The sequence below is a fragment of the Furipterus horrens genome, unplaced genomic scaffold (assembly GCF_987537825.1).
Source record: "Furipterus horrens unplaced genomic scaffold, mFurHor1.1.pri manual_scaffold_2, whole genome shotgun sequence".
Lineage (NCBI taxonomy): Eukaryota > Metazoa > Chordata > Mammalia > Chiroptera > Furipteridae > Furipterus > Furipterus horrens.
Window position 1 is genome coordinate 20279175 of NW_028327172.1, and position 15234 is coordinate 20294408.

The 15234-nt window shown below is 47.7% G+C and overlaps 1 protein-coding gene across 1 annotated transcript in view; it reads right to left on the bottom strand.

The window, feature by feature from the left end:
* CD44 (CD44 molecule (IN blood group)) overlaps positions 1–13835 on the bottom strand; it is an 88319-nt gene extending 74484 nt beyond the window's left edge. The window contains exon 1 of the mRNA XM_090262700.1: positions 13589–13835. Within this exon, the coding sequence (XP_090118826.1) occupies positions 13589–13655 (67 nt within the window). The 5' untranslated portion in view covers positions 13656–13835. The remainder of the gene's footprint in view (positions 1–13588) is intronic.
* Positions 13836–15234: the final 1399 nt, after the last annotated feature.

Here is a 15234-nt window from a genome sequence, read left to right on the forward strand (position 1 = left end):
GGATCTACACTTTGGTGCTGCTGTAGGTGCCCAGCTCAGCCTATGCCCTTCTAAGCCCTAACAAAGCATCTAGAGACACTCCCATCCTTGCCTCTAGCACTTCTATTGAGTTACCCCAGCAAGGGCATTGCGACTGAACTCAGCAGGGCACCCCCAGTCCCCTGCCAGCTGGCCTGACAGAATCTGCGTGCCTCAGGAAATGGCAGAACCAAGAAGACTGAGCACATACCAGGTCTTCCTCGATAAGCACTGCCCAGGAGGGGTGGTAGCTTGGAGGAGACTGGTGAGCATTCCAAAGAATACAATTTCAACGATTGGGGTCAACCAGCAACAGGAGACAGAGATAAAGGAGAAAGTTACCTTAGGTAATAATAGGACCTTGTAGTTCTAAATCACGTGCTTCTTCCAATGAGCACAAAACACTTTCACACCAGCAGGCAAAGGTGGAGAGGTCTAAGGGAGGCAAAGGGATTATTTCCCAAGTGGTTCACAGTGTATTGAAGCATTAGACAGATAAAGCCAGTAGCCCAAGGTCACACAATTAGGCTTTGACAGGGTGGGAATTAGAGCAGAGTGTCCTAATCTCACCCGGGGGGGTATTTCTAGTCAATTCTTGATAGAGCCTTTTGTTTCTACCTTGGTTCTGTCTTATCTTCCCTGCCCAGGTAGTGGGCTTGCTTCTTCCCTTGGGGATGAGTAGTGGGAAACTTGAGCAGCCCACAGTGGGCTGGCCAGTCTGAGCTCAGAATCCAGCTTTCTTGACTTGGATGCTACCAGAGGGACCCGTGGGGCCAGTCTGTGGAATGCTGCTGCCTGTCTGCTTTTGGGAGGCACAGAAGAGCCCCGAGTGGCAGCTGAGAATGCAGAGGCTCCAGGGCTGATAAAAGTTGTAATTAACGTGTGCATACAACCCTTTCATCTTCAAAGGCTTCACTCACATTAGCTCCTAATTCCTCCTATCACCGCTATGGGTGAGGCATCATTTTTGTCTTCTCAGTTTGCAGATGGAGAAGCTGATGTGGAGAAGGGGCCCTTTGCCAAGAAGTCTGGCCCTTGTTCACACAGAAGAGATTTCTGGCTTCCAGCATCTAACTGCAATCGGGGTGGTGGGAAAACACAGTGGGAATAAATCAAGGGAAGGCTCAAGCGACTTCACTCCTCTGGGTAGGAGACTGAATTTAGATTGTCCTGGAAAGAGTCAGGGTCTACAGTATGGCTACCTGACTAGATTTGAGCAACTAAGCTCCCCAAGTTACACACAGCTACCAGAAACATAAACTAGAAGAGTCTGCTTCTCTTCTGTGGTGATTTTCATGTGACTCATGGGGGTCAAATTCTCTTTATGGTGCCCATGGCAGACATCACAAATGGATCACAGAAGTCTCTGTAGCTAAGCCAAAGTTTGGCTTCTTAGCAGAGCCTTCTAGGCAGCACCTAGTAATCAATAGGAAATATGACATGGGCTGAAATCTATTGGCTGTTGCTGCTGCCGGGCTTGTTCAGGACTCTCCTAACGTGCCACTCTCCAACCCAGGCAAAGTTGCCCAACTTCGATCTCAACCGGTGTTGGAGCTGGCCTGCTTCTGAACTCTGTGTAGCACACTCTGAAGAGGGTGTCATGAGAACTTCCCTGGGACAGAAGAATTGGATCTTGTAAGACGGAGCCAGTGTTACCTGATCACCTGGAATCTGTCCAACCTCCTCCTTCACTGTTCTTCAACACAGACGCTCTCATTCAGACAGGCTGAGCCCTCTCCTGACCCCAGGCACGCCATACTTAATCCCTCCACTTGAAACTTTTAGCTCATGCTTTCCACTTCCACGGGTTGCTCTCCTCTCTCTTCTCTCTGCCCATTTTCTTACCCACACACACCTCATCCTCAAATTCCGTCCATGACGCTGTCTCATACAATTGCCGCTCACGGAAGTATCTGCTTTCCCTCACCTACTGGTACTTGATGACATGTAATCTTGAGTAGTTCTTTCATCTGTTTAATTTCTCTCCCACCCAGAAACCAAAATCTTCTAATTCCCTCACTTTTTTTCCATAGCGCCAATCACAGAGTACTTTTTAATGAATTGAATTGGTGAGTTTGTCACCATTTTACAAGCAGAGAAACAGAGGCAACCAGTAAAGGAAGAATCGTCCTGTGACTGAAACAGAGAAATGCTAAACCTCTGCTGGCCACATGTCAGTTCTCACTTCTCCTAGAAGGCTCTGTCTGTGGGACTGGCTGGAGATACAGATGACTGACCCATATGCAGCAGCCATGGAGAGACCTGCATATGACATCAGGACTGAACCCTTCTGCTATTTTATTTCAACTTCCGGTTGGCGGATCTCAGATGGGTATGAAATCGGAACACCCAGGCTGGATCACAACCTAAGGACTTTAGATTGTTGATGGAAAGTCGGAACCCAACCATGGGATTTAGTCTCTGACCAATTTTGGCAAACTCCTAAGTAATGCAGTCTTTAAGATTTCCTTTTTATTTCTTTTTTACTGAGCAAGAGTGTCTCTGGTTTCATGGAAAAGAAAGAAATATCTTAGAGTCTGGATGGTTCTCAGTAGAAGAATCAATTTACCATCTCCAAGCCCTGCCTTGCTCAATGCCCTAATGTGTGTGTGTGTGTGTGTGTGTGTGTGTGTGTGTTCTTTTGCTGCATATGCTTATTTTCAGATTCCTAAGGCCACCCATAGGACACTAGTGCTCCCCCTCTAAGCACTATTTTGGCTGAATATTGTGGTTAATTTGCACCAACATGTTGCAGAGTTCCCTTAAGGGAAGCTGAGAAATCCAAGATGCTCCTGGAGCTTTAAAAGTAAAGGACACAGTCTTTTCTTCAGGGCTAGGCTTTTCTGGCCACTTGAAGCAATGTTTTATAGAGTTTAAAATAACGGGTATTACCTCCAGATCCTGCAGAGAATCCCAGGACTGACTTCCTGCATTTTTAGCTATGTGACTGAGACTGTTGCTAACTTCTCTGGCCTGAGCTGTTTTATCTCCCTACACCTAAGTGGTTGAGAGGGTTGGGTGGAGTCCCTGAGCAACGTACCTCGTCCCTAGGAGTCATTCTCGCCCACGGGAGTTTAGGGTGAAACTGGGTCCATATGCTTGTTTCTGTCATGGATTAATAATTCACTTCTGACATTTGATATAAACCAGGCATCACCTTTTCTTTGGCACTGTGTTATAGTCATGTTATTCTTTCCACTAAGTTTCATGAGGCTTAGGTGTTCATTGGCCCACACAGTGGTGGATTTATAGAGCATGAGGCCTGGAAAGGACTTTACAGATCAACAAGAATCCAACCCTCTCATTTTACACATGGAAAATTGAAGGTAAATGGGGTGAAATGATTTACTCAACATCACACAGTGAATCAATAACAGAGAGGAACCAAAACATAATAGCAATTTCTATTCTTGAAACACCTCCTATGTGCTAGACACTCAGTTGTATGTGCTACACATTTTGTTCTAGAACTTAACATGTGCAACTTCCTGACCTTACCCTGCTCTTAAGTGGCAGACAGAGGACTCAACCTGAGATCTGTCCTGTTTAACTGTCCTTCTACACAACCCTCTTCCCATTCCTCCATGTTCAACATCTATTGGTCTTTGGTGTGGAGGGTTATTAAACCATTGAAAGAAACAACTTCCCTTTTTTTTTTTTTCTTTTAACACAGCGACCAAATAACCAACATATTTTCTCTGAGTGTCACTAAGAACATGAGTCTGAAGCTTGGGATTCTTTATATCTGAGGCCAAATTGGAAGTAAGTGCTGAGACATGGAGGTAGACACATCTATAGGAAATCAAGATTTCTGTTCTACTGGACAAAACCTAATAAGCCCTAAAACTCCCCTGCCTTGCTTGATGTGTCAAACCTCAAGAAAGATACTCTCAAATTGGAAATTGTGTAGAGAAAAGCAATTTCAAGGAGGTTCGCGGATCACTACTAGGAAAATTAAAGTAAAAAGATTTTATAGACCAGAAGTTTTTAAAGGATAGAAAAGAATTAGTCAGACCCTTTAAAATCACAAAAGATAAATGATAAAGAAGACTTTGCTAGCAAAATCTAGAAATTTCATTCATTCAGCCATCCACTGAAATATTTGTTGAGCACCTACTATATGTGGGGAACTGTGCTGACAGCTGAGGGCTAGAGAGAAGCAGAAATGTCCAGAAAGCTTGGGCTTTTCCCTAAGGAGCTTATATGTTCATGGATGAAAGAGAACAGATTGCCATAGCACAGCTTAGAGGCATTCCCTGAACTTCTTTTTGGGGTTTTTATGAAATGTCAGGTAGACACAACTAGAAAACAATAGGGAAAGTACAAGTCACTCAAGGAAGTCTAGAGGGATGTTCCTGAGCTCTAAGGCTGACAACTAGTTCCATCCCTGAGCATCAACTGCAAAGACAAATTTCTGGGCAGGAGACATCCATGGCAACATTACTTCCCCCTCCAAACTTCTGTCTGTGTCCACGTGATTAGCACCCTTGTCCGCGCTTGCAGGAGAGCAAGGACTGTGGGGCTAACTAACTCTGTCACATCAGCTGGTTTCCTGTAGGCTGTAAGATAATGCTCAGCTCTGCTAGATTCTGCTTCTTGGACTGCACACACTCAAAAATGGCAACCATTGTGCCCGACATATAGCAAGATGCTCGCTCATTTAAGACATTCGGAGTGTGTCTGAAGACTGAGGCTAGGGGACTGAGCAGAAACAACCTTCTAGGCCAGAGGCAGGAGACCAGGTAGTGACTTCGTGGAACTGTTGTTTCTCCCTGGCATGTCAATTTGCATAATGGTGACCACGTGTGAAGAAGCTTGGTAATTATCACTACTATCGTGGCAGGTTCTCTTTGAGAGAGGAAATAGAAGATACTGCCTAGCTTCATGACTGGCGTGTGGGTTCTTCTAGAAGGTACTGCAGCCTTGCTCAAGTGCAGAGGGATGCACCAAAATTGAGACAGATGGGTAATTTATGATGAATCTCTGTCTCCAGGCCAAAACCACCTCCCCATGCAATGGTCATCTGCTGGGCCAAACAGAAGCCAGACCACCTGGTTTGGCCTAGGGTTGGTGAAAGGAGTTACCCTACACTTCCAGCTTCAGCTCAATTCCTCGTGCCCAGGTGAGTGCAGCCTAATTCCTGGCAGCCTCCTCCCTGAGTTTCCCTCCCTCCCTCATCAATGCTAACTGGTAAGGAAGAAAGCCCTGGCACCATGGACCCTTAGGCTGAGGACAAACATTCTGCTGCTATTTGGCTCATTTCCCACCTTGTCCAATCAAAAGCCGAAGTCTTAGGTGATGGAGAAATCTCAATCAGCAACCTTCTCCTTTCATCCAGGTGACAAGTAATGATGTGATAATGAGCAAACAATTCAACCTGCCATCCTTTTCAGCCTGACATCCTCTCAACTGCCCCTCACACAGAAGAGAATAGAACTTCTATCCGGGGAAAGGAATGAATGAGCCACTCAGAGTATGAATGGGAACAAGTTTCCATTACAACTTCCTTTTCATTTTTGAAATCCCAAGCCCCTCCTCTGACATCGCGTATGAAAAGGAGGGCAAAACCAGCCCTGTGGACATCAGTACTCTACCCACACCCAATTCCCAAATGGCGTTTATGAAAACAACCAGAACGCTACCACCTACCGTCATTCGAGTTCTTGGGGGTCCCCTGACACCTTGATATGCTAAGGGAAAGCACAGTAGTGTTGTGACTAAGTACATGGGCCCAGTAGCCAGAACACCTGGGTGTCAATCCATGCTCCATCGCTTACCAGCCCGGCCCTGAGGCCTTGGGCAATTTACTTAACGTGTCTAGGCCTTCGTTTTCTCAAACGCAAAAGAGGGATAATAATGACACTCCTTCATGAGGTTGGTTATGGATTAAACAGGTTAGTGTATAGGAACATAAGTTAGCATATAGGGCTATTTTAAACAAGCAAGGATAAGGAAACAATTAGAACAGTCCCAGCACATGATTAGCACTCTATAGATGTTTGCTATTATTGCTCATATTGGTGATGGTTTCTCAGAAACATGCAACTAGCTGCCAAGAAGCAAGTGCAAAAGGGTCTCAAGCTCTAACTATGAAGAGAGGTTGTGGAGGAGAAAAATGAACTTTCAGGCAACATCCAAGGAGACCACCATGACACCCCAGCAAATGCTCAACATTACTGATCTATGTGAATGATCTCTCTGCCCACTGGAGTTTTGCAATTAACCTTTACTCTCAAAAGTTGAAGATTTCTGGGGCTTGAGTTTTGCAAATTACCTCCTTGGTGACTCAACTCCTCTCCACCCACCTGGGTCCTGTCTGCCCACACTTGCATTTAGGAGGGGCACTTGCCTCAGGAGGACACACCCAGACAGGCAGTGCACCCCACACTTGGGGAGGACTGGTGTTCTGAGGTCCTGTTCTCCCACAATATGCATCCCCATTCTGTGTTAGACTCCCTGTCTCCAAGTCTCACTGGAAAGATGGTCCCTGGGTGTTAGGCAGGACCTGTCCCCCGTAGTGGGCAACTTCAGACTTGGCAAGTTCTGTGCAGAAGGGCAAGGTTTTGTCATCGCCAGTGTGGCTCCCAACCAGATGTCAAGCTTCCCTGGAAACTGGCTCCTTAAGTAGCTGCAGGAGACCCACAGAGAAGGTAAGAATCCTCTGAGAAGCTCTTCTGCTCCTCTCTCAGCTGCTACTCCCTTCCGGAAGCAGGCATGGGGGTTGGACAGGTGTGGGACTCTCATGCAAGGAGCTGAAACTCAGGTAAGCATCTCCAAAATAACCAGACCTCTAAGCAGGTGGCTGCTGGGGAGTGATTTATTTTGAGGCTTAAATTTTGGGGTTGGTGCCATCATCCTGCCTGGCTCCCACTCCCTTCTTGGCTCAGGAACCTACTAACGAACGCTATCCTTAGGCAGACATCCCAGCCACAGCAAGCAGCCACCAAAGCCATGAACAGGTAGGTGATCTCCTTCCTTGGGCAGACCAAACATGAACCCTGTGATGAGCAGCTGGCTAGCCAAGTGCCTCCTCGGGCCTGCCCTAGGCAAGACTGCCATCACCACAGTTATCCTATAACATAAATGTATTTGTATCTTAGGTGTACTGCCCAGGTATACTCTCCATATATGCAGATAGAGTTATTTCTATATTCTAGATATTCATTTCAGTTCAACAGTGACTGCTAACAACTCAGGGCCAGAACTGAGATCTAGAACCACAAAGATGAGTGAGATACAATCCCTAATGACAGGGGGCTCCCACAATACTGCAGAAGACAGATTACAGAAGATATGTCAGGTTTGGGACTTTCCCCCTTTGAGGAGGGTGAAAGTCATTAGCACCCCTTGGCTCCCAAATATAAGAAGGCTTTCCTGAATGATTTTACTGTGAAGCTTGAAGGCTAATTCACTGGGGACCTAGGGGGACCAGATACCACGTTTTCACAGATGAGGTTCCTAGGATGGCAGCCATCCTGTTACACCAGGGAATCTCCACTGGGGGCAACTTGAACACCAACACACACACACACACACACACACACACACACACACACACACACCAACTTGGCAATGTCTGGAGGCTTTTTTTTTTTTAAAGATTTTATTTACTTATTTCTAGAGAGAGAGAAAGGGAGGGAGAAAGGGAGGGAGAGAAACATCAATGTGTGGTTGCCTCTCACGTGCCCCCAACTGGGGACCTGGCCCTCAACCCAGGCATGTGCCCTGACTGGGAATCTTTGGTTCACAGGCTGGTGTTCAATCCACTGAGCAACACCAGCCAGGGCTGGAGGCATTTTTTGTTGTCACAGTTAGAGCTGAGGGGATGCAACAACCAGAATCTGGTGTGTGGATGCTAGAGATGCAGAGTCAGCCATTATCCAGGAAACCCTATCTATACTAGACAGTGAGCTCTGCAGAGGTAAGGGCTGCTCCTCCTAACAATGGCCCCTCAGTCCTAACTCTGGTGCACTGAGCAGGCAGCGCATAACTGCTTGTTGAGTATATTTTCTAGCTACTTAATTATTTGAGGGTGGGTAAATTAACAGCAGGGTAACAGAAATATGCACACCCCTTTCTCACCCCCTCTTCTTCACATATTCAAATCCTACCTTCAACCCTGGCTGGGTAGCTCAGTTGGTTAGAGTGTCATCCCGATAGGCCAAGGTTGCAGATTTGATCCCGCTCACGGTACATACAAGAATCAACCAATGAATGCATAAATAAGTGGAATAACCAATCTCCCTCTCTCTCTCTCTCTAAGTCAATCAATAAAAATTTTTAATTAAAACATTAATAAAAATAAATATAGCCAAATCCTATTTTGTCTGTATTGTGTCCTCCTCTCTCTCATGGATTCCTCCAGTCCTCCTGGCTGTGCCTCTGCTTGGCAATGTTATTCTCCTTAGACTCGAAACTGGTCAGGCTGTCACTCAACTGTACTATGTTATACGTGTAGAACCATCAAGTCCTTGAATGCAAGGCCCATGTCCCCTACATTTAGATCGCCAAAGTACTCAACAGTGTGGGACCCACAGAAGACATTTTATAAATGCTTAACAGCTGACCAGTAATACCCACATCATATGTGTTCAGATGCATGTAGACTTACAAGCACACCCATGGGTGTATGCCCACTGCTAATATGCAAGAATCAAATGAGTAGCATTTCTTAGTACTTCACATATTGGGATGATCAAGAAATGGAGAACAGAGAAATAAACACTAAATATTTCTCTCCAAAGTACACATTTTTGAACCAAACACAATTTAATCAGCGACTAGACTGACAAAGGAGTTATGGAGATGTGAATTTATTTATGCAAAAAGTCTTACAAAGTTTCTGACTTCTAAAACCTTTGCAAGACTTGCATTTATTTGTAGAAAAATGTGTAAACACTTAGTCAAAGTATACGCGCTGTATCAGCTGGTAGGGTATGTGCATATTTGACATCCTAACTCTCCCGAAGTCTGAAATGCACAATCACTTGTGTCCGTGTCAGCCCAGATCCACGAACACCAACTCCAGAAAGCACCCCTTCCTTATTCTGGAAAACTGGGCCGGCTTCCCGCACTCTTGTTGGCCAGCTTTCGGGGAATACATGTTTAAGGAAAATTTCCTCATCCTAAGTGAGTGAAAAGCGGGGTTTAAATGAAGGGTAGGAGGCACTAGCCTCCCCTGGTAATTCTAAAGAACGTTTGTGTGCTTCCCATTTAAGCAGCAACACAAAGGAAGTTGAGTCATCACTTTCTTTCCGTGCAAACCCCCAGAATTTCTCTGAGGCAGTAAAGATCCCCTTTGTGAACTACGCTTTGTCTGGCAGCATCTGCACCTGCTTCGCTCATTCTTTTACGAGAGTCACTTCCCTTTTAGGCTCTGGGTGCAGTCAGCTCAACCGGAGGTGCTGGGGAAACACAACTTCAGCCCTTATCGCAGCCCCAGCCCCAGCCAGGACAGGCTGCTGAGGAGGCCCAGCTTAGCTGCCTCCCCCTCTGCTCTGTCAGGGGACCCCAGCCTGGAAGCACCTGGCATCACAGGCTGGTCTGCGATCTCACGTGGGTGGCCGCATGTCACCTGGAGCTCCACACTGGCTTTCAGTTCCAGAACCTTGACTGTTGTAGAGAACTGTGACACCTTGGTCCTCAAGACCTTTCCTCACTGAGGCTCCTAGAACCTGCTAAACTCAGAGGGTTTCCAGCGAGCACGTGTTGAGGGGACTCTCTGGGTCTATGCACCTAAATGCTTGCGGGATCCGCAGGAAACCTCTGCAGGGTGGGCCTCTTCCTCAACTTTCCCCGCAGAGGGCATTGTCCTAACTTGTCTCGGAGACAAGGAGCAGCCTCTCCCTTTTTCCCAAGGCTGCACATGAGAGCATGTCTAGAAGGGGAGCTGGATTCTGATCATGTTAAGGACTTACTTTAGTGATAAATAACTAGGTTAGCATCTCGTGGCAGCTGTGGCCAAACGTGAGGAGACACAGGCCAAGGCAGGGTGGGGCAGGGCAGGAGGAACCCCACAGCCCGCCGGGGGAAAGGGAAGTTGCTCACTCTCACGCCAGGCTGCATGTTAGCTGGCCACAGGGATGGGAGAGCGGGAGAACCACGCACGGTTTACCAAGTCCGCCATAGGCAAAGCAATGAATCAAAGGAGCATAGTAGGCACGGGAGTCTAACTTGGGGGATGTTATAGACAATGGGAGACCCCAACTCCACCACTTACTAGCTGTGTGTCCTTGGGACAGTCATGCTCCTGTTTTCCTGAGCCTCAATTTCTTTGTCTAGAAAATGGAGTTAAGGGAGTGCTAAATGTGAGGCTTCTATCAGATAAGCTGTGCTCACTCCCTCGCTGGGTGCCTCGCATAGAGCTGATGCCGGTAAATGCTATTTCCTGGGGACCAGGGCCCTACTTTGCACAGGAGTATATGGTGCAATGTCTGAGTGTCAGTGTTTTAAAACTGGGGTGCTCCTAACTCTAAGGATCAGCAATGGTCCAGGAGGCCCTGGAAGCCTGAGGACAGTACAGAAACTCTTCACTGAGCATCAACTTTGCTTTATGGTAAGAAAGAAATATCTCATTATTCTTATATTAAACTCAAAATGGGTATATTGTGGAGCAAAATTAAAAAAATAATGTAATGCATGTTTAAGATAGTATTGAAGGCATGAAACACCAGTAGACCACACCCTGCCCACCCACTGCAGGGGGTACAGGTGGGGCTCATGGCAGTTGTTGGTGACAGTGGTATTTCAGTGACCCTAAGTATGGAGAGAGTCCTTCCTAACACTGTCAGAGAGAGAGGAAGTCATGCCATTCTCTCTTTCAGGGTCTGCTTCTTTCTAGGGAAAAAGAAGGGGTTTTTCTGAATGATCTTTAGGAGTCCCGCCTCTGAGTCTATGCCAATGAGTCAAGAAATATTTCTTGAGTGAATGAAAGGGAGCTGTCTTAAAAGAAGAATTTCATGCTGCCCAGCATTCCCTCCTCCGTGGTGCAATTTGGAAGAAAATGGGACCTTTTCCTACTGGCTGCCCGCCTGGCGCCCTGCCTTTGCAGGAAGTAGATGCCCAATGTATATCTGGGGAATAACTGAATTAATTGTTGAGAACCTCAAGCAGTGGTGAAGCATTGCTTCCTTGCTCCTTCACCTGGGAAAATACAGCCAAAGCTGTTATGCCCAAGAGGGATCTCTAATGCTCAGAGGGAGCAGAGGGCACATGCCAGCCCCAAGCCCCAGAGCTCCCAAATGCATCCCTCTTTCTCAACACCAGGGGCGCCATTCCCTCGCAATGACCTCTGGCCCACAGTGGAAAGGAGGAGGAGATAGATGTGGGCAGGAGGGCTTCTCCCACCTGCCCTTCACCCAGGGCCACTTTCTTTCTCCTACATATGACACCTAGTTCAAGGTATCTGTTCTCCAGCTCAGGGTTTCTGGGTCCGATATTGTTTAATTACATTTTGCCATTTCTCCACTTGTTGCTTTCCAATACGGAGAATGGAACCTTTTCCTCCCAAAGCCTTGCTCTTTCCAAAGTTTCCTCTTGTCTTCTGGAGCCCCCCCCCGCCCCCCCACCAGAATGGGGCAAACAACACTGCCTTTTGTCCCCGCCCCCAGCTTTCTCCTTCCGCTATCTGCCTGCCCAGCCCAAGACCACTGGTAAATCATATCTCTCTCCTTTCCAAGTCTTAGTTCCTTCCAAACAACTTTCCAAACCAGGGTCCAGGAATTTATTGCTACTGGCACTTTTTTGTTCTTCCTCCAAATGACGCTGCCCAAAAGGACCACAGAAACGTGGAGCAGGAGTGAGCCTGCTCGGGAAGAGCCTCAAGGGTCAGGACAGTGCCAAATATTTGGGGATGGGGTCCTTTAAAAGAATGAGGCAGGCAGGTTAGCAGGAGTTGAGAGTCAGAATCTTCAGAAGCAAAGCAGAAGACGTTACCAGGAGGTAACATGCAAATAAACTTCCCCAGAGGCCCCTCTTTTCTGAGGCCAGGTCCAGGGCTCTCCCTGCACTCAAATTACCCTCTTCTCTCCCATCCCAAGCATTTCTGCTTCTGGATCTCCAGTCTCAGTCTCTGCTAAGGCCTTTGGTTCATCACAATCCCCCTTCCCCAAAATGCTTTTCAATTTTGCCCCCGCCATATGCACAGTCTAACATATTCTGACTCAGACCAGACTAACAGGCCTGGGTTTACATGAGCACCAATCCTCTGGCTGTGCAAACACACGCAAGTCACTTAACTTCTCTAAGCCTCAGTTTGTTTCCCTCCAGTAAAATGGGGCTGATATCAGGATACTTCTCACTGGACCAGCATGAGGGTCAAATGACATAACACCTATACAGAATGTAGCACAGTGCCTGGCAAACATGTGCAATAAATGTTTGCTAGTGCGGTCACTCCTATTATTATTATTATTTCTTCTTCCGGAATCTAAATCATAGATTCCCCACTTATCCCCATTCTAAGGTACCCAGGTAGGACTGTGTCTTTTACTTTCCTGGTACCCCAAAACAAGGTTTAATAAATACTTGCTGAGTAGAATTAACCATAGGCTGAACTGTCTTAATGACTCAGCTGGCACTTCTTAAAAGAAAAATTAATTTTGCTAGTGATAAGCGAATCAGCCGTGTAATTATCTGTACATATATAGACAAAGAAAAGGAATACTTGGAATTCAGCCTCGCCAGAATACCTCACACGCAGTCACCCCTCCACAAACACTGAAAGGCACAGACCCTGTCGGGAAGGAACTTTGGCAGTAGCGCCAGCTCCAGGGTCCCCGATGCAACCTTGGTGCCCAGGCTCCCCGTCCTCCTCTGAGGCTCCCAGGCCGGAAATATTAGCCACATTACTGTCTGGATTTCCCCTAACTGATTGGCAGAAACAGAAGTTTACAAGGACTGAGCAGCTGGCCCAGTCATTGCCTTTCAGGCTCACACTCCCTGCCCCTGGGCTGGAACCTCCTGGAGACCCAGAACCTCCCCCATAGCGCTGGCTCAAGTTCCCACTAGCACTAAGATAGTCAGTGTCTGGAGCCAACTGTAGGAGTTTTGAAACCTAGTCGCAATGGGCAGCCACAGGAAGCCAGGACCCCTTCCTGGAAAGCTCACTGTCACCAGCTCTCATACATGCAACTGTGCCCACCTCTGTAGCCACTTCGCTAACAGCCCTGCCCTGCCCTGCCCTGCCCTGCCCTTCCCACGCCACCGCCCAGCCAAGCTCCGAGAGCCTTTGGGACAGAAGCCCGTTGGTCCATACACCGGCTACGCGCATCCAGAGTGCAGTTACTTTCCGCTTTGTGCTCGGCTTCTGGCGACCTCGCCCAATACGGCGCGCCGGCAGCCTGCCCGGCAAACTTTCTTCTCTCTCTTTTCCTTTCAACAAAATGGTATTTCCATCAACAAACTCTCCAACAGCTTAGCGCACATCTTAGCCCTCCTTAACCAAATCCAAGCCGCACGCCGCACGCCGTCCCCTTGGTTGTAGTCCCCGGGGCCAACTCGGCCTGTGCGGCTGGCAGGTCGGTCGGGACCCTTCCTGCCACCCCCTCCCGCGGCCCCGGAGGGCACTCACCGATCTGCGCCAGGCTCAGCTGCAGGACGCAGAGTCCCCAGACTGCACACCACCCGAACTTGTCCATGGTGTCGGAGCAGACAGAGAGAGCAAGCGAGCGGAGCTGGAGGGTCCCGGCGAACTGGGCTGGGGACCGGTAGAGAACAGGGCGAAGAGGGCGGCCCTAACCTGTCAGTGGCTGGGGTCCGGCTGGGCAATGAGGACTCCTCGGAAGTTGGTTGCAGTTTTTATTCAAGGGCTGGCTGAGAGGGAGGGAGGGAGGGAGCGAGCGAAGGACACACCCAAGAGAGGGGGCTGTGACTAAGCAGCAGGCAGAGGTTTAAAGACGTACGGGCCCTCCTTTGCGCGGGCCCCTGCGCCCCCGCCCCGTTCTCTATGGAGGTTGTAAATCGACCTTTCCCAGGCGTGCGCCGGGAAGGCGGCGAGGTGGGGGCTGGAAGCGCAGCCTCAGGAAAGAGGATGATTGAGTCCTGAAACCTCTGGGTTCAGCCTCTGGCCTCTCCTCTCCGCTAAGTTTCTCTTTGAATCTGGCCTGGGATGATTCTCTCTGGGTTTCACAGGCAGCTGGATATTTGGAGCGAGGAACTGGGACAGTGGTGCTTCCCTGCCCACCGTGGGGAAGAGGCCTGAAGAGCTTGCGATTCATCCAAGAGAAGAGAAAGAGCAGCCAAGTCCACGTGGCTCAGGTGGATTTTGCATCGCATCAGGACTGTTCAGAGAAAGAAGATGGTCAGCCATGGGGCTGGCACTTGGCTCCACTAACCCACCTGTATCCTCCAGTCTCTGGCACCCGGATTCATCCACTATTCACTCATCCATTCCCCCGCACTCTCATCCATTCTCCCAAACATTCTTTCACCCACCCCTTCATCCATCTACCCATCTTTCCTTACATCCCTCAGGGCTCACACATCCCTCCATCCTCCTGTCCATCCATTTATCCAACCACATCCTTTCATCTATCCAGCCACCTTCCCATACAACTTCTCATTTATCTTTGCATACATTTTTTCACATTTCTTCAGAAACCCACATCCATCTATACTCTAGCCTCGTCTTCATTTGTCCACCTACATTTCTGTTCATCAGTGTATCCATCCACCGTTCACCCATCATCCACATATCCACTCCTCGTTTTATCCATCCTCTCATCCACCCGCATGTCTATCCATTCTTCCTTGCTCCCACTAACATGCCTGTTTGGGCAAACATCAATCTGCTTTCTCCCATCTGTCCTACCCAGTAAATCTCAAAAAGGAAGGAGATTATCATATTCTTCAGAGAGGTATTTTGAATTTACAAAATCATATTTGCATTATCATTTCATATCTCCCTCTAATATACTGTGATTTAATGTTTGAACATTAAAAGGGATATTTATTATTAATGTGAAAGTAAATCAGAATGGACTTCTTGCCTGGTGAGATACACAGAAAATGATAGTGGTTACCAGTGACTGTGGCCAGACCCTGAAGGAGCCATGTCAGGATTTCTGAGGGAATGTAATTCCCTTTGATTTTGTTATTTACTGAAAGAAATTGAAAAATGGAGAGAAAGTGCACTCAGCCATCTTTTTAAAAAATATTCACCTAAAGATATGTTTACTGATTTTAGAGAGAGAGAAACTTCTGATCAGTTGCCTCCAT